General features: G+C 36.8%; 3 protein-coding genes across 3 annotated transcripts in view; 2 read left to right on the plus strand and 1 right to left on the minus strand.

Moving 5' to 3' along the window:
* LOC109050245 (sterile alpha motif domain-containing protein 10-like) overlaps window positions 1-20,132 on the plus strand; it is an 890,290-nt gene that overhangs the window by 457,982 nt on the left and 412,176 nt on the right. The gene's annotated exons all lie outside the window — the stretch shown is intronic.
* Window positions 1,769-10,442, plus strand: LOC109048365 (kinesin-like protein KIF3B). Its single transcript, XM_042712742.1, is given in 10 exon segments — window positions 1,769-1,950; window positions 5,264-6,366; window positions 6,368-6,781; window positions 7,900-8,001; window positions 8,356-8,478; window positions 8,770-8,888; window positions 9,211-9,327; window positions 9,427-9,532; window positions 9,703-9,920; window positions 10,024-10,442. Coding segments are annotated over 9 exon segments (2,328 nt in total). The 5' UTR covers window positions 1,769-1,950; window positions 5,264-5,346; the 3' UTR covers window positions 10,133-10,442.
* On the minus strand, window positions 13,425-18,884 carry LOC109048033 (protein-L-isoaspartate O-methyltransferase domain-containing protein 2-like). Its single transcript, XM_042712747.1, has 6 exons — window positions 18,724-18,884; window positions 16,421-16,779; window positions 16,184-16,286; window positions 15,923-16,094; window positions 15,364-15,487; window positions 13,425-14,351 (listed from the first exon to the last, which is right to left on the minus strand). The coding sequence occupies exons 2-6, from the start codon at window positions 16,725-16,727 to the stop codon at window positions 13,864-13,866; spliced, it is 1,194 nt and encodes a 397-aa protein (XP_042568681.1). The 5' UTR covers window positions 16,728-16,779; window positions 18,724-18,884; the 3' UTR covers window positions 13,425-13,863.

Consider the following 20,132-nt stretch of genomic DNA (forward strand, 5'->3'; position numbering starts at 1 on the left):
GTGTCCTGATGTGAATGGATGGTTTCTCATTGTTCAGATCCAAATGAAGATTTCTAGAATTTTTATCGGAACTGCATCTTATAATACCACTCAACATTTATTTGAGAGTGAAATTAATGCATTTACACTTATCAGACATTTTTATCCAATTCAAACAATGTAATTTATTAATTAACAATGCATTAAATTGATCAAAAGTGACTGTAAAGAGTGACATTAAAGACTTTTATAATGTTACAGAAGATTTATTTCAAATAAATGCTGTTGTTTTGAGCTTTGAAAGCCAAAATTCAGCTTTACCATCACAGGAAAAATTACATTTTAAAATGTATTAAAACTAAAAATAAAATATTTCACAATATTCCTAATGTAATTTTTTTTCAAATAAATGCAGTTTGGTGAGCATCAGAGACTTATGAAAAGACATTTTTTTTTAGAAAATTCTTTAAAAAATAGCACTGACACAAAACTTTTGAATGGTAGTGTATATAGTTGTATGTAAATGATTTTTCCTGTATATCTATCTAGTCAGTTTACACCGACTCTGAATCGCACACTGCAGAGATTCAGAAACTCTTCAAGGGCAAGGTGAGGATTAACAGTTTAACATTAGAGATGTGTAAACCTGATTTAGGTAACAGAATATGAAGGTGATGACACAATTTTTGCAGGTGAAGGTCATGAGCTTGCAGCCGGACACTGCTCAAATTGACCTGTATATCCTCGGCCAGACCGACCACTTCATCGGTAACTGTGTTTCGTCCTTCTCAGCCTTTGTTAAAAGGGAGAGAGATATTCACAGGAGACCTTCGTCATTCTTTAGGATGGACTATCCAGGAAAAAGGAAAGGAAAAGAGGAACTCTAATGAAATGAAGATGTTACGTTTTTGTAACTGTGAAGGCTGGTTGAAGTTTTGCATGTTTCAGGTGTATGATTAGTTACATTTTGAACAATAATCTTTGCACAAAAATGCAAGAATGAATAAATAAATAAAAATAACAGTTTCCATTGAAATGCAATGGTTACTGCACTGCAATTCAAAATTTTGGAGTGGGTAAGATTTTTTAAATGTATTTGAAAGAAGTCTCTTAAGCTCATTAAGGCTACATTTAGTTGATAAGATAAAACATTAAAATATTCCAATATTGAAAATTCAAATAACTAATGTTAATATGTTAATTTATTTTAAAATGTAATCTATTCCTGTGATGCAAATCTGAATTTTTAGTTTTTTCACGATCCTTCAGAAATCATTCTAATGCTGATTTTCTGCACAAGAAACATTTCTTATCAATGTTGAAAACAGTTGAACTGCTTAATATTTTTTTGTAAAAACCATAATTTATTTTTAATCAAATGTCGATGAATTGAAAATTTAAAATAGCATTTAAAAAAAAAAATAGAAATGTGTTGTAACATAAATGCCTTTACTATTACCTTTGATACTTTTAAAGCATCCTCGCTAAGTAAAAGTATTCATTTATTTAAAAAAAAAAATGAATAAAATAAACTTTTTGTTTTTGCAATAAATCTGTGTATGGATTTTTTTTAAAAATTTGTCATTTTGAAAAGTGTTATTTATTTACATTTTTACTTTTTAATCAATAAAACCATGTCATTCCATAATTTTACTATTAGAGGTAATTTGTTACTATTCCATTGTTGTAATAACAAACATACAAACTACATACAACTCTATAGTGCCCAACTGAAGCAGCTTGGAATGCCATCCCGGCCTGCAGGGGGATCACAGCACATCTCTCTCTCTCCCTCCCTCTCTCTCTCTCCTTACAGGGACAGACATGGCTGACGGAGTGCATGAGGAGAGATACGGGTAATTTTGTATATTTCAGAGCTTAGAAATTTGAGAGGAACGTGCTTCTGATGGATATGAAGGCGACGGTGACCCTCGGCGTAATTTGCAGGTTAAATTGTCCTGCAGTGGCGAGGTGAGTTACATTATGTGTTTCTACAGTGTGTGCTGTATAAATGACACGGTTTGTTTGCCGTTGCCAGGCCGCTTGGTTTGAGTCTCTGAGGAGCTCTATCCTCACTAATCCGTTTATGTATCTTGACAAGCGCATATTAGCAATATTGTATTATTGAACTATAATAAAATATGATAATTTCAAGTTGAAACAATTACATTTTCAACAAAACAGGCTATTAGTGTGTCGTTTAGTCTGTTATTCGCCGTTATCTCGCTATAATATGTGACAGTCGAGGCAGGGATTGACTAATTTAAGCCAGATTTACAGGGATATTTACTATTAAATGATATCGGATGTGATGTGAATTAGCACTGCTGCTACAGCTAATGTAACTTAGTAGTTAATAGATTGCGTTTTGTCCTGTAAATTATAATTATGACCAGTCTTTGAAAAAAATATAATTTGGCAATAGCACGAGCTGTTTTAGACATTTGTTCTTCTACAAATATAATGTGTAATACTGAGTACACGTTTGCTTATGAAAATGTGTATTTAGGAGTGGCATAAACAACTCTACAGGTCTGTGCTTGTAGAAATGTAGTATGAGGTATGTTATACCAACCAGTTAAAGCATATCACTTTCATTTAGGTCTGTACTTTGTTTGAATAGTTGTAAAGCTGCAAAAACGTAAAGTAATACATATTGCAATATACTGTTCAACGCTTGTATTGAAAAAGTGATAGGAAAATTTGATTGTTGTTGTTTCTGAAGTTATTGTCATTATTTTTGATTTTTTTGGTATTAGTTAAATTGTTTTGTTGTTTTATGGTTTAATTAATAGTATTATGGTATAAGATTCAAAATTATGAAAAGGTGATTTAAAAATGGTTAGAATTGTTTTTAGAATTTCAACTTTTTATCTCATAATTGGCATACAGTAGAGATCAAAATTAAAGAACAACCTACAATTTCCTAAATTTTGAGGTCACTGCTTAGTCTTATTTGAAGTTACAGTTTTTAAGCATATTTCATGAGTTAAATATATTCTGAAGCACAGTACAATAAACTTAAATGAGATATTTGAAGAAGAACACTGATCAAAATTAGAGAATACCTTCAGATACCTCCCAGTTAGTGGTGTTAATCTGGCACCTGGTGCTAATTTCCTTAATTATATGTCAAACCCTATTTAACTGGCAGCCTAACTTTCCATTCTAAAGTGACTGAAACCCTTCGACAGCAGGTTGTCCAGATGAAGGCCGATAGCAGCCATTGCAAGAGAAGTTGGTCATTCAAAATCTGTGATAGAATATTGCATCAATACAACATCACTAACTCAATCAAGTCCCCCAAAAAGACTGGTTTTCCACAAAAAAACAAATGCACAGGAGGACAGGATAATGAATCTCAATGTGCAATCGGTTCAATACGGTTTATCTGAGTTCTTATTATAATTTTCATCATAATAAAGTATATCTATAATATAATGCTAATCGACATAGCCTTTATCACTGCTTAGAATACAATGAAATATTGTGGGCCTTAATTATTCTGTTTAAGAAGCCACATCATCTCACAGAAGGATTTATTTTAAACACTAGACTGATATTATGAAGTGAATTTAGAGTTAAAACAATATTAAATGCGGTATTTTCACGTGCTCTCAGATGGAGCGGCATTTACTACACAGAGCCGTAGTTCACTGAGAAGATACACAAGCAGCTGTCATAATCAAGAACGATTTTGTTGAATTCATAATCCTACAATTATATCGTCTGCGATTATGAACGCGATTTTGCATAGCTTGTCAGAGAACTATAGCTCTGCGTAGTACATGCTGCTCCACCTGAAAGCAGGTGATGGAGATTTACTGCTAATCACAGAACTGGCTTTACTGACTAAATGTGCATGACAATCGTGCAGCCCTAGTCACATTCACTGGAGTCTCGTCAGTAGGTCACGCATGCGCCGATAGCTCTGAAATAAACTAACCCTGAAACATAGCCTACTCCGGAGCATGTTATGTTCAGAGAAATATTAATATGGCTACTTACAGTACATACCCTGAGAGTTACCTCCGTTTTTGGAACCGAAAGCTGAGTTTATCCGCTTACTAACCCTTAAACATACCGGGGTGTCACATAACCTGCTTTCTGGAATACCCCCCGGTCCAAAGTTCACTTCAGTAATGAAAGCAACTTTAGAATTGATTTGGGTCTGATGTGAAACATTATGTTCGGTGTCAAACTGGGCAAAAGACTGAATCCAAAGTGTGTAAAGAAGTCAGTGAAAGGTGGAGGAGGAAGTGTCTTGATTTGGGGGATGTTCTCTGCAGCAGGAGTTGGGCCTCTTATACAGCTACATGACAGAGTGAATAATTTGTTATCAGAACCTCCTGTGGCAACATGTGGTTCCTTCCCTGCATTCATTGCCCAATTCAATGCAATTTTCATGCAGGACAGTGGCCCCTGTCACGCTGCAAAAGGGGTAAAGCAGTCCCTTGAAGCTGAAAACATTGAAAAAATGAAATGGCCGGCCCAGAGTTCTGATCTAAACCCAGTTGAAAATCCTTGGTGAAAAAAGTTATGGCTTATACCAAACTGTGGAAGAAGAGTGGACCAAGCTCTCACCAGAGCAGTGTGATAAACTAGTGAAGTCCTGCGGCCGCAGATGTGCTGATGTCACTCAAAACAGGGGCCTCTACACTTCCTATGCATTTTTGACTTCAGAAATGTTAGTTGTAATTTTTCTTTGTGCTACAATCATTGCTGTTCTCTAATTTTGATCACTGTGTTTTCCAGTTTTTGAAGTGCCTTTATTTTGTAAAAAAAAAAAAAACTGTTCTATTAGCATTGTATAGCCACAACTAAAATGACTTCAAATTTTGAACAGTGAATATTATTTCATATTCAGTTATTCAATATTTCACATTCAGTTATTATATTCAATTATTTAATAAAATTATTTATGAAAAAAAAAACAAGTGTTCATAAATTGTTCTCTCCACTGTAGTATCTCACAATTTTGACTTTTTGTATCATAGTTATGAAATAATAAAAAAATCATAAAAAATATTACTTGTGATTTACTAAAACATGATTTATTTTTTCTTATTCTGTGGAAAATGGGATTCCTATATTTACTGTAAGCTTGATTTACTCTATTTTATTGCTTACCAGATATGTACTTATTCAGTATTTTTATGAAAAAGGTTACCGCAGATTGCATGCCAAGATAAATCTAGATAAATATTTCTGTGTTTGTTTGCTGTAACCATAAAACAAGTTTGTTCATCTTTATTATTTCACTAAGTTGCATCATGTTTTGCAGGCTCTGATGCTGGCGGCACCATCACTGTGAAATAAACTACAAACTCATTAGGAGAAGCCAGCAGATACGCCAAAGCCATCAAAATGTCTAAAAGCAAGAGCTCTGAATCTGTTAAGGTAGTGGTGCGTTGTCGCCCCATGAATGAGAAAGAGCGAGCCGCCAACTTCCAGAGGGTGGTCTCAGTGGATGTGAAGTTTGGGCAAGTGGCCGTACGCAACCCTCGAAGTGCGTCCTCCCATGAGCACCCAAAAGTGTTCACCTTCGATTCCGTCTATGACTGGAATTCAAAGCAGATGGAGCTCTACGATGAGACTTTCCGGCCATTGGTGGACTCTGTACTTTTTGGCTTTAATGGGACCATCTTTGCATACGGCCAGACGGGCACCGGAAAGACTTTCACGATGGAAGGGGTACGAAATGACCCCGAAAGGAGGGGTGTCATTCCAAACTCCTTTGAACACATTTTCACACACATCTCCCGCTCTCAGAACCAGCAGTACTTGGTCAGGGCTTCATACTTGGAGATTTATCAAGAAGAGATCAAGGATCTTTTATCAAAAGACCAATCGCGCCGTCTAGAGCTCAAAGAGAGGCCAGATACGGGTGTCTACGTTAAAGACCTCTCTTCATTCGTCACTAAAAGTGTTCGTGAGATTGAGCATGTGATGAACGTGGGGAACCAGAACCGCTCAGTTGGTGCAACTAACATGAACGAGCACAGCTCTCGCTCTCACGCGATCTTCGTCATCACCGTTGAGTGCAGTGAGTTGGGTCCTGATGGAGAGAACCACATTCGGGTTGGGAAACTCAACCTTGTTGACCTGGCAGGAAGTGAAAGACAGACCAAAACTGGTGCACAGGGCGAGCGCTTGAAAGAAGCCACCAAAATCAACCTCTCTTTGTCAGCTTTGGGCAACGTCATCTCAGCGCTGGTGGACGGGAGAAGCACCCACATCCCGTACCGTGACTCTAAACTTACAAGACTGCTTCAGGATTCTTTGGGCGGAAATGCCCGTACGGTTATGGTGGCCAACATTGGGCCTGCTTCCTACAATTTGGAGGAGACTCTGACCACGCTACGCTATGCAAATCGCGCAAAAAACAATCATGAAGAAAAAACCGTGTGTAAGAGGAGACCAAAGAGGCGCTGTTTTTGGGGTTTTTGGGGGGGATTTTGCGCTTTTGAGAGAAGTTTTGGAGAAGGGGTCTGGCAGGAAGAGGAGAAAAAGGAGGAGGAGGAGGGTTGGAGAAGGAGGGGAGGAGCTAGAAGATGGGGAGGATGATGATAATGAGGAGGAAGAGGATGATGACGAAGAGGAAGGAATAGATGCGGATAAGAACATTGTGGATTATTGGCACGAACAACAGGAGAAGCTGGAGAAGGAGAGGAAGGCCATCATGGAGGACCACAGCCTGGTGGCAGAGGAGAAACAGAGGCTGCTGAAAGAGAAGGAGAAGAAGATGGACGATCTTCACAAAGAGAAGGAGGCTTCAGAGATGCTGGCGGCCAAAGTTAAGGTTAGAAAGTACAGACCTTGGGTTAAAATATACTTTTGTTCAGAAGTTTGGGGTCAGTAGGATTTTTAAAATATTTATGAAAAAAAGGCTCTTCTGCTCACCTAGACTGCATTTATTTGATCAAAAATGCAGTAATAACAGTAATATTATATAGACAGTATATAGTATATAGAATTATTACAATTTAAAATAACCTTTCTATTTGAATATATTATAAAAAATGTCATTTATTCCTGTGGTGGCAAAGCTTGATGTTCAACATCATTTATGTCTTTTTTTTTATGTCTTATACAATTAGAAATTAAGTAATAAATAAATAAATGAATGAATGAATGAAATATACATCTTTTGTAATATTATAAATGTATTTACTGTGAGTTTTATGTCATTCCTGAATAAAAGTTTGTTTCTAAAACAAAATCATGCTCACCCCAAACTTTTTAATGCTAGTGTATTTATTTATTTATTTTTAACGAATATTGTAAAATTATTGCAAATATTCTGTGATTAAACAAAAAAAAAATGTGTAAAAAGTTTACTTTTTTGTAAATAATTAAAATAATTAAATATTAAATGTAAAAATTATACTTTTATATTTGTAAACATTATAAAATTTACATTATACATTTATAATGTAAAACTAAATTAAATATAAAATCTAATATATTAAATATAGAATATACATTTTAATTGATAATTTTTTAACTGGGCCAGTGAAAATATTGGCAGGGTAATAATTGGCTTTTTCAAGTCATGCTAAAAACAAGTTTTTGTTGAGTCCTTTTGTTTGTTTATTTTTTGTTTGTTTTTAGTTTCTTGTTTTTTTGACTGATTCATTATAAGAACCAGCTTGTAAGAGTCATTTGTTTTTAATTAGATTACACTGATTGCACTGTATGTTGTTTTTGCAGTACAATAGAAAAAACGTCCTCATTTTATTACTCATTTGTTTTATCTCCTCATGTTCAATGTATGCTGCAAACTCACATATTTAATGAAATATGTTGAAGACTGGATAGACGTTTCAGAAACAAATACTTTAAACAGTCCATTCCTTAGTTTGGCTGATTTAGTGTCATCATGTTTGGCTTATCTGATAACCAGTTTTTCACTTTCAGGCCATGGAGAGCAAGCTGCTGGTGGGAGGGAAGAATATTGTCGACCACACCAATGAGCAACAGAGGATTCTGGAGCTGAAGAGACAGGAGATAGCCGAACAGGTACAGTTTCCAGTAGCACACTGTGGAGAGATTGAGCTGGACCTCAAGGTTATTTGAGCCTCCTTATAGTTTGTGATGAGGATATGTTGGGAAGCTGAATTTCAAAAAAAAAAAAAATGCTGCTTAAATCATTTGGTCAGTCCTATCTGGGTTTGTTTGGAGCATTTATGCAATTTATACAATTTGTGGCCTGTCATTGTGTTCGACAGTTAATTTATATCTAAACAGTGATTGGACAGAAATATGTATGAACATTTCTCGTTTTTAGGATGTTATAAACGTTATATGAGCAGTTCCACATAGGCTTGGGAAATGCAAAGATGTTTAAAACATTCATAATGTGTGTGTGAGCAGAAAAGGCGGGAAAGGGAGATGCAGCAGGAGATGGAGTGTCACGACGAAGAGACACTGGAGCTGAAAGAGACGTACAGCTCACTGCAGCAGGAAGTTGACATTAAGACCAAGAAACTGAAAAAGGTAGTGTCTGTCTGTCTATAGTAGTGTGCTTTTAAAATGATATCAGGAAGGCTGTATGTGCATGTGATCAGGTTTATTTTTAGAGTCCAGCTGTATTCTTTGGAGTCATTAGTAGTAGGACAGCTCTTATGGCCAATCTCCATCCTCCTTGTTGAGAATCATCCATACTTGACTGAATTTTACTTCCTATTGCTTGAGTTTGTAGAGCAAATGCCTTATCTTTTTCTCTGAAGAACCTCATCTCTTTTTTTTTTTTTGAATGTCCCGTCTGTTTCTGTCTCTTTCATGTAGCTCTTTTCCAAGCTGCAGTCTGTGAAGGCGGAGATTCAGGACGCCCACGATGAACATGTCAATTACAGGCAGGAGCTGGAGCAGACGCAGAATGAGCTGACAAGAGAACTCAAACTCAAGTATGTCCTCAATCTGAATTGCTTTTGAATCGAAACACAATCTGGTGAATCCTGAATCGATACTCTATCAACACAAAGATTCACAGTCTTACCCTTTCCATGTACATCTTCCACTTCCTAGTAGATCCCATCAGCATGTTTTGATGTTTTGACTACTAATAAAATACAGTTGTATCACTCTTGACTTTTTGGAATTTATACTGCAAAAATATTTAGAAATTAAAAATCTATGAATGAATTGCATTTTAGTTTATAATTAAAAAAAAAAAAAAATTAAATCAGCATTTCATTGACCCATTAACATTTGTGTTGTACCCACCAGACATTTGATCATCGAGAACTTCATCCCTCTGGAGGAGAAGAACAAGATTGTGACAAGAGCCACTTTTGATGAAGAAGATGACCTTTGGAAAATGACCCCCATCACCCGTATTCAAACGTATTTAGACTTATTGAAACTGAAGTATTTGTATGCCTATTAACATCCTTCCCTTTTTCATTATAATGTCTCATCTTTCTCTTTCTTTCTTTTTCTCAGTGATCAGCAGATGATGAAGAGGCCTGTTTCTGCAGTGGGCTACAGACGGCCTCTGAGTCAGCACGCCCGTGTGGCCATGTTGATGCGGCCTGATGTCAGATACAAGGTATGCTGACACTCTTCCCATAATCCCCCGCATGACACCACACAAAGGCTTCGGTTACGGTACTCCCTCACTCTTTACAGCGACACAGATGAGCTCAGGAGAATCAAACGCATGTTATGTTCTTGCTCCTTTGCCTTCATCTTTTTATATTCTCCCTGTCCGTCTTCCAGGCTGAGAATATCTTGCTGCTGGAGTTGGACCTGCCCACACGGACCACAAAAGACTACGAGGGCCCGGTGATCGCGCCTAAAGTGGCTGCGGCTCTGGAGGACGCTCTGAGGGAGGAGGACGAGATCCAGGTGGACGCCTCTGGTCTTCGTGCCAGCCTGGGCTCCAGTCCAGGCCTCAGTGCCTCAGCTGCTGGGTTTTCCAAAAAACCAAAGTCAGGGTGAGAAATTATCCCTCCAGCCTCTCCACTTTTGTTTATTTTTCACCTCTTTGTTTATCCTACCTTAATATACTTTTCATTTTTCCCCACAATCCTCTTACAGCCGCCCAAAAACTGGCAAGAAGGTGAGCACTCCAACTTCAGCTCACAGCCCTCTGTCTGGCTCAGGGTCCCCTCTTTACCCACAATCCCGAGGGCTTGTGCCAAAGTGACACCGACCCTCTGTGAAATCCTTCTCTGCTCCATAAAAACTGAGTGGTTTTGGCATTAAAGTTGTCAGTTTTTAAACACAGACAGATTTACGAAGGTGGAACATCTTGTGTTATTTAAACCCACCAATCAGCTCTCGAACTATCTTGTTTTTAGATGCCGCTTAAACGGCCCGTTCATAGCACAACAAAAAAATAGTTACGTTTGGCAATCTTTAAAGCTCACTATAAGATAAAGTGCCACAGATTTAGTTTGCACTCAAGCTAAATGTTACATGTTTTGTGTGTGTGTGTGTGTGTGTGTGTGTGTGTGTGTGTGTGTGTGTGTGTGTGTGTGTGTGTGTGTGTGTGAGATCATTGAGACAGCAGATGGTCTCGGCATTGACCATAAGTGTTAGTTACGTCATTGTGGGAATGTTTTTGTGTGTGTGTGTACACTGTCCAGTTGTAGGATTAACAATTTTCTCACATAAAGTAGCTGGTTTGGGCCACAAAAGCACTGTATTGTTGTTTGACGAGAGAGTTGGCACATTACATCATTGGCTAAGACCCAAAACAACCTCTTAAGCCTTTCTCGAAGACTCTTCGAGTCACTTGGACTTGGGGAAGGGCCCAGAAACGCTCCTGACCAGGCTGTCAGCGCTGTATCCATTAAGGAAAGGAGTTAGAGGGTTTAAAGGTCATCACATACTAAAAATATCAGGGGTCCAAGTTGCCTTAGATTCTCTTTACATACAGAGGTTTGGTCTGAGAGTCCCTTGACCTGATAGCTGGACAGCAAAACCCCTGTGGAAGGTTCCTGAATGCTTTGAATTACGCTTCAAGTCTGTTGTGTTGAGCAGGCTTGTATTTAATATTCATGGGGATCTGTAAACAAGAGTTTGACTTGACCAAGTCTTATTTCTGTCTGTGGAACTGTCAAACCTTGAACTAGTGAAGGTAATACCACTGCCTGCTGCTACTGTAGGGTTCTTTTACCTCTTGTCTCATAGCATACGATTTATGTATATTGAGACATGTTAGTAAATAAATCTGCATTCTCATTGCAGTTGTTTTAAAGTCAAAAATAATAAATGCAGTCTTAAGGTTATTACCATACTAGTCGGTTTTATATTCAAGCAATTGTAGATAGTTTTTAAGTCGCATTTTCTTTGCTTAGATTTATATGGTTTATTTTTGAATACATATTATTTAAAGTTGTGTACTAATTATTTTTTTGCATATGAGATTTAAGTATCGTTTTCATGCCATTCACTGCGTTCTTCTGTTTTAAGCGGATTACGTCATCAAATAGTAAACGTACAGCTTTTGGATTGTCAGAATGTGTACTGCGAATCCTGATGCTGGACATTGAAATGAGTGTGAATTTATTAATTTAAATATGCATTATCTAATCGATATTCATACTGCCACTCCTGGCTGTGATATTGGATAAGTCATTAGTTGCTGTTACGTTATTTTTTAAGTTTTAGCATGACATAAGAACATCTAAAGCATTATAGGCGAAATTGTAAACGGTCTGTAGTCTAATACTCCACTTTCACCTTCTTCCACATGATGCATGAGTTCAGTGCTAATAACCACACTGAGAAAATCATGTTCACACATTTTTTTTTTTTACAAAAATGTTTTTGAATTTGTATTTAAGTTTAGAATGCAAATGTCCTCATTGTCTTAACCATCTTTTAATTAAAGGATGATTATCTATTTGAGGATGTAAGAGCTGTTTTTTTTTCCACCCATTTATTCTGCTTGCATTTTTATTCCACCCAAATCACAATATGACTTCAATAAGTAAAAATAACCAGACTTTTTAATGTTTCACCTGCACTTCGTCCTCGTCCAGGTTGTGGTAGCACAATGATATTTTTTGTGAGCATTTTTATTATTATTATTTACAAACATTGAGAATTAGTTTATTTTTCCCTACTAGAACCTCTTTTGGTAGTAAATATTTTGAGGAATACATAGTTTTTACACCAGCCAACATTAACCATAACAGAAAATAGAAAAACTAGTTATATATATATATATATATATATTAACAGAAAATATATATATATATATATATATATTATATATAATATTTATATATATATATATATATATATAAATTGTTTAATATGCGCATTGTGTTAGCGAAAATGTTACATTGTTATAAAAAAAAGTAAGTTTTGGAATTTCAGTTACATACTGTAATACAAATAAAATGCACAAATAATGTTGTCCAGTGTGCAAATTCAAACTTTATTGAAGGTTCTTTCACCTACATGCACACAGTTGTTTCAAGCAAAACCTGGTAGATATGCAGGTATGTCGGATGAGTAAAGACTTTTCTTCTAATACCCTGGATTTTATGGGCTACCTAAGCATTGCTCTCATTAAGGAGAATTAAAGAGAAAAGCTCCTGCACTGAAGAAATGTGTAGAAATCAAACCTGGGATCACAGAATTTCAGATCCAAACATTGAACTCTCAGAATAGTCTTCCTGTACAGAGATCGTTTCACTACCACTGTGATATATAAAAAGCAGATCATTTTCAATATTTTTGGTCAAAAAATAGAAAGGTCCTAACATTTTGGTCTTTTTGTTCTTAAGGAGTTAAAAAAAAAAGAAATGTTTCCTAAAATATTCCTGAGTATGGCCCAAGATTCTGAGCACAATGTTTGAAATTCATGAAAAAATACCCAAGTGCTGCATATACCTTGACTTTTTGGCAATTACACTAATAAATAGAATTTCACTAAAAATGTTTCTCTTTATTTTCACAGTCTTTACAATATTATTTGTAAATCTTGCGATATGACACAATGAACATGTAAATCACTGTGTATAATTCTGACTGATAAATGATGTCTGCCTTCATTTGAGCGTGGAATAAAGTTGCCGCATAAAAATGTAACGCTACCAACAACAGCAATCGAATTTACATGATGTAAAATGTGTCATACCACCACAAACTCCAATACTTTCAAAATGTGGGTGTGCTACGGCAGTACACATGCAGACGTTATTCAGGATTTGGGAGAACACAGTAGCGGCAAGGAAAAGAGTTCAACTTTAGGGTCTTGCGTAAAGGTGTGGTCACATTAGCAAAATTTCATAGGCAAAGAAAGACCAATGTCAATAGAGTAACAATGCGTGAAACACCGCTCAAACACAGAAATCACTTTCAAACCAAGCAGCTTTCTGTTGGTCAACGCGGCAAATTCGCATGACCAACTTTTTTGTGCTTGAAGCTTTCTGTTGGTCAACGCGGCAAGTTAGAATGATCTATTTTTTTTAATTTAGGTATGACTGGATTTCACCAAGATAGGGTAAATGTGGCCGCACCTTAAAGCTATAAAGAATTACTCAACCCACCATGTCAAACTATGCCACATCCCAAAGTGATGCTACTCTAAAAGAGCTCACAGCTACAAGCAATTCCCACAGGGACAATGTATCGTATCGTACACTTTTGATCTTCTCAATCAAGGGGAAAACTGTATTAAAAAGAGCTGCATGAGCTCAGGCGATTCAGAAAATGAGCTCAGTCCTTCAGTTCCATCTCTGTACATCGTAAATCAAAGAGCTTTGCTTCTCAAAGGGATATGGATATCATGATGTCATTAATTGAGGACTTAATTGTCTTGCTAATCCAGCTAAGAGGAGGAGGAAGAAGAGAAAGGCTTCATGTCTTCACATCTAATCGTCGTAGTGCTACACTGCATATATTATCTCTCGCCACGTTTCACTTCTCTCTGTAATACAGCAGATACATCTTCAGGGGTTCAGGTAACGGGAGTCTTAGAATCTTCTCCCTCAGAATATTAACGGCAGGCTCTGCACGAGCGCAGCCTCCTTTGCTTTTCTCGTCTTCGGTGTCGCCGCATCCTTCCTCATCCTCCTCGGGCAGGTCTTCTCTCACTCTGCGGCAGCCGATTTCCTCTTCCTCCTCCACTTCCTCTTCTTCCTCTTCCACTCCTCCCGGGTAGTTGCAATCGTCCATGGCTGTGGGAATCATGGAGTCGTGGAGAACAATGGAGTTGACGCACTGGCGGTAGAAACGGCGGCAGAAGCGGCGGCGTTCGAAGCGGGGCCCGTAGCGGTGCATGGCCCGGGCCCCTGGGAAAGACACCCGTCTCTTTGTGCGTCCTTCACCCATAACTATGGGCTGCCGCAGAGTGTGGCGAATAGCAATCCGGGACAGGTCCTGCAATGTCCGCACCTCAAAAATGGCTGCAAAGCAGAAAGCGAGGAGGAAAGAAGAGTTTTTTTTTGTTTTCAGTTTACAGTTTCCTTTAGTGTTTTTTTTTTTTTTTTTTAAGTTTATTAATAATACAATTTTTTCCATTTTTTATGGAATATCACACAACTTTTCTTCCATGCTTTCATTTTAACAGTAAACCTCTATTTTGCAGCACATTTTAAAAGATGAATTAATGTTTCATGCCTTCATTTGATTACCACCATTTGGTGTGTATATATATATATATATACACACACACACACAAAAAAAGTTACTAGACTTTATTTTTTTTTAATCTTTAAATTTGATTAAATATTTATAATTACTAATGAAGAGAATGACGGCTTCTTCACACTAAAAATTTGCAAAACGATAAATAATACTTAAGAAAATTTGTACTGCAGTCATGTTGTTTTTCAATTTTTTTTATTTTTTTCTTAAGAATATTTGTATTGTATTAATGTTTTTTTTAAATTTTTTTCTAAAGATTTTTGGTTTAATATTTTTTATTTTTAGAAATAAAGCCTGTTCACGTTAAGAATTATAATTTGTTTTGTCATCTGCCACTTTAAATGCCGGATCTCTTAAAAGCTGAATTTTGACTGGCTGCCAATGTTTTCATCGTTCATCAGGTGGAAAAAAATGGTTATGAAAATGATTCCAACAATATTGTTTCTCTGTGTTGTTAACATTATAGTTATGGTCTGGACTTCACTATTCACTTGGCATGGCTATTAAAACTTTAATAATTATAGTTATTGCTATATTTAAGGTTGTGGGTGTGAATTATCCTTTACACTGTAGTAATGGGTTGTATTTGGTATAACAGCATGTAAATGATCAGAGACTTGCTTTAATTTGGGTATACAAATACTTTCAGAGAATGATAAAAATTCTCATTGGACTAAAATGGGTGTAAACAGTTTTTGTGTGAAAAATCATTTGCAGTTAGTGTCCTTGTTTGTACTGGAGTTCAGGGGCATGATCTGTCAGTGTACTCACGTAAAGGAACACTCCTAGGTCTGCCATTGACATTCTGCTTCGGCTGGACCAGCGGGGCAAAGGTCACTGCGATGATTTTCTTGGTCTCCCAGGAGCTCTGACCTGTCCGGGTGATCTTTGTCAACTATAAAAGAGTTTCTAATTAATTACAAATCATTCCATGTGACTACTAATTACTCGTGTGTGTGTACATTGATTTTGTGTGAGTAAAATGCAAATACATTTAAATAAAAAATGGGACTTTAGGACCCCATGGAATCAAAGTATGCGTTTTGTGGCTTCAATGTCTTTAAGCTTTGAGGTCACGCATTTGCTCGTTTATTTTTCTTAATAGGAAAAATATTATATATATCCAAAAATATTAAATGCTTATCTTGCACACATGGTCTTTTCCAAATTAAATCTATATATATATCCTAAATTCTTCTTTGCTTTTGTAGCAGATATTGTCAACACAAGAAAGAAAACTACATTCATCAAACCATTGACATTTCAAGTGTCCTTTAAAACCTGCTGTGCAATAAGAACACATCAAGTTGATGAATAAACATGTACCCACCTTCTCCTCCAGGGGGAGAACTAAGATCCCGCCAACCTTTAGCAGGTTCTTCATGTAGTTCTCATACTCTTTCTGAACTCCTGCTCCACAGTACACCCTGTCATACTGCCGGCTCTCCAGAGGGATCTCCAGACAGTTCCCCACCACAAATGTCGGCTCACAGAACTCAAACCTGTGGCCATTAAACAAAATCAAGTCATTAAAAAAAAATGACTTGAAATTAAAAGCCAATGTAAAGATGCACCACAGGAAATGGCTCACTTGTCAAAGCTGTCGCTGGTTTTGATAAAGTAGTCAAATTTCTGATATGCATAATCGACCACATCCGCATGCAGCTCCACACCGTGATTCACACCAAACGGACCTGGTGACAGAAACAACAGATATGGAAAATGTATCTTGTAATGTATCTTTTTAAGGATGTTTAGATATTTTTACTGGAAAACGAGACAAAAATACCAATAAATAAATAGTTTTTTGCAGTGCAAGTACACTCACCCAGTATAAGGCCCACCATGGTGCTGAGATAACCTGTCCCACTGCCCAGATTGAGAAAAGACAGGCCAGGCTGCAGGTCCAAAGCCTCCATCACCTCCGAGTAGATACATGGAGCAGACAGATGGAGGTTTCCATGCCTCCAGGCCAGGTCTTTATACGCACTGTCACGGTGCTCCTCCAGATAATAGTCTGCTCTGTCAATGGCTCTGAAAGCCCTCTCCACCAGTTCTGAGCGGATGTAATGGGCCTCCTTCAGGTTGTCAATCAGCTCATCGTTGTCCTCACCCGCGCTCACGGCTCCACCCATGATCAAAGCAGAAGAGCTTCTAAGGACAGTCCTGAGGTGTGCCTATCACTGTCTGGAGGGAAAAGCAAAGCATCTCAGATTAAACCCAGAGTAAGCTGACACTAAAATGGCAGAACATTCTCACTGAGCTTAATAAAACAAACACAGAGTTTGATATATCAAATAACAAACGTCAAAATATCCTATATGAACAACGCATACATATTAATAATAACGATACTGTTGTAGTGGTTTTAAGATCGTGTTTTATTTAGCCGTAAATGACACCTCCAACAGACTGTTGTCTTGCAGGTGGGAAGAAAGGAAAGAATGCTAATTAAGACAGCTGAATCTTTAATGAGTCCATGTCAGATATCTGAGGTGAGCTGATATGCCAATAACCTGACGATGAGACTCACACTCGCCTTCAACTCCTTCTCTTGCACTCTATTTTTAGCGGTCAGACAATGCCAAGTAAAAAGTGGCACGCTATTGCGTCCCGACTTGAACTCTTGGCAGCGCCTCCATTTAGAGCAGAGATATCATTTGTTTGTCATTTTGGCAAGCAGACAAAAAACACATGGGTAGCTGACATAATATGTCTTTTATTAAATCCAGAATTTAGGTTCAAATTTAGATTAATATGCATTTGTGAATGTATATTTTTGGTGCTGTTTCTGGTCATATTTTAAGATCTGTACCATTTCAACCATCTAATTTAAAAGTCAAAATAAAAATTAAAAAAAAAGAAAAAAAAAAAAAAAAAAATATAATATATATATATATATATATATATATATATATATATATACACACACACACACACACACACAAACAATGCAGAAACTATGATCACTTGATGAATAATAAAAATAGCATTCAAAAGAACATTTCTTTGAAATATAAATATTTTGAAACATTGTTATTAGTCACTTTTTTATCAATTTAATGAGTCCTTGCTGAATAAAAGCAAGAATTTCTTTATTAAAAAAAAAAAAAAAAACTTTTTGTACATTTTGTTACTTTTTTGATACATTTAATATTTAAATATACTACTATTAATGTGTTATTAAGATAAACCATGATCACAGCACATGTTAGCATATCAATGGTCACGTTTGCAAACTGCAGAAAACTTTAGACTTTTAATAAATAACAGTAACAGCAACATTAAAAAACAAATATGATTTGTTTTGGATTACCCTTTACCTACAACTACCTGATGTTAAAAGATTACCTGATGTTACCTCATTGTTTGCAACGTTTAGTCTGATTGAGCAACTCAGTAATTATTGACTCTGTAGTTTCCATCTAGTTACAACTGTGACCTGAAATACAACACACGATTTAACTTTTTTTGTTTGTGTTTTGTACTTTTTTGTTTCAAGTGGGCTATCAAACGAGTAAAATACATATGTGCTTATAAAATGTGAGCTCATAAAAAAAGACAAATATTATTGTTCAGTATCGTTTTGTTTAATATAGAGTTCTATAGTAGGACATATTAACAATCCACAAATATGTCAACTTAGGTAACAACAAAAACACCATAGATTAAAATATCATCAAATGCAAAATGGTGGGCTGGTCGATTATTTTACGTGTCAGATAAATTTCAATGAGGCTGTGAAACCGAACTCAAAATAAAATGTACATTATATCACTTTGCAATTTCATCTAACAGATGAACTATTAAGGTCGTGATGGCACCCGTCAATTATTTATAACAAACAAACGTTTAGCATGTAACACCACAACCGATCACGCCGTTACACGACACTACAAAAACACATCTGTAACGCACAGAGCAGCGAGAAAACGTGTAAACGGATTCACGCAAAACTGTTGTAACCCAGTAACCGTCATGTGTAGGTCGCGTCTGTGTTATGAACTGACTAACAGTTAACTGCAGTCGGTCTGTCTATGCACGAGGAGAAGCTTTGCACTACCACCGACATAAACAAAAGAGTCTCCGGCCACACTGGCACTTATTGCCGCTGCGCAGTCTACATCTTACCGTGTGAATTCGGGCCTCGTCGGTTGTCTCGTGCAAACCGACAATGTCCATCGATTACATTAACGCGTATGTCTGCGGGCACAATGACGACTAAACTCGACTGCGAAAAAAATGCATGCGATGTAAACATAAACCAGCTGACGCACTGACGTCACACGCACGAAGACGTCGCTGCATTTCGTGGAGATTCGATTCATCTCAGTGACTCGATTCTTTTAAATCTTTTCAGCAAAAATATGTAAATTGACATTCAAGCATTGGTTTGTTAAAAAAAAAAAAAAAAAAAAAAAAAAAAAAACATCGCCAGAGTAGTGGCTGAGTAGTCGTTTATTGTTTCGCCTGAGGCAATCAGTGAGTTATGATTCTGTGCTGTGAGTCAATGAATCATTCATTCAATTGATTCTTTAAAAGATTCATTCAATCCTGTCATTCATTCCGACGGTCTTATGCTTTTTTTATATTTACGATAAGTATTATAAGCGTTTTCTCCACAAATGATAATAGAGTATCTACTGTATAATTGTCTTTCTATATTTTGTCCAACAAGACAAAGAATTTAAAACCTCGTTCAGTCGGTCAACAGATTAGATCCAATATGCCTTGTCGCTCCGCTCCGAATCTTGGAGAGACAAACACAGACTCGTCGACGTGACAACTTCAGTGCTGAAGGTAGGACACAGCAGTGAACAGAATCCGTCCACTGGATGGTACAGGAACGTTTCGTTTACTAAAAAGATTCATTCAAGTACAGATTCGTTCACGAACGAAACACCAGTAGAACGTTTCGTTTACTAAAAAGATTCATTCAAGTACAGATTCGTTCACGAACGTCATACCCCGAGTGTTTGGTTGAAATGAAAAAAACCAGCAGGGCAGGCTAATCGAGCGGCAACCTCCCGCTCTCTCTCGTGAAGCCAATAAGGAAGTGACTAAAACTGTAATTCATCAACCTTTTGAGATACTCATGTCAACTGCAGCTCAAGCAGTTCAAAAAATGATTTTTGGTCTATATAGCTAATTTTTTCATTGAGGGGGGGTGGTGAATATTTGTTTTTATAAACTCATCCGATTAAATTTTTAAGCCTTTAAAGTTCTCATTATTCTTCATGAACAGTAATGGGGTTCAGCAACCAGCTCCCGCCTTTTTGCCCATTTATCCGGGAGAGAGAGGGAGAGTTTTGGCGCAAAAATGGTCTATGGGTGCTGCTTCCATAACTGAGACCTGTGAGGCATCTGAGTCATTCACGTCTGATTTAGATTAATTCAATTCTGTAAACATATCTGTTTTGTATTGATGCAATTCCCTAAATTTATATTTTGTATATCATTTAATCTCATTTCTAGTCATTCACGTCTGATCACTCAAAGCGTTATTCTTAGAACAGTAGATATTTTGGCGCAAATGGTTG

The sequence above is a fragment of the Cyprinus carpio genome, chromosome A23, assembly GCF_018340385.1.
Source record: "Cyprinus carpio isolate SPL01 chromosome A23, ASM1834038v1, whole genome shotgun sequence".
In the NCBI taxonomy this organism is placed as follows: domain Eukaryota; kingdom Metazoa; phylum Chordata; class Actinopteri; order Cypriniformes; family Cyprinidae; genus Cyprinus; species Cyprinus carpio.

Coding starts and splice junctions, on each gene's coding strand:
- LOC109048033 (XM_042712747.1), bottom strand. CDS start 16,727: ATGGGTGGAGCCGTGAGCGCGGGTGAGGACAACGATGAGCTGATTGAC. Junction 16,287..16,420: donor CATGGTGGGCCTTATACTGG/GTGAGTGTACTT, acceptor TTCTGTCACCAG/GTCCGTTTGGTGTGAATCAC. Junction 16,095..16,183: donor ACCAGCGACAGCTTTGACAA/GTGAGCCATTTC, acceptor TAATGGCCACAG/GTTTGAGTTCTGTGAGCCGA.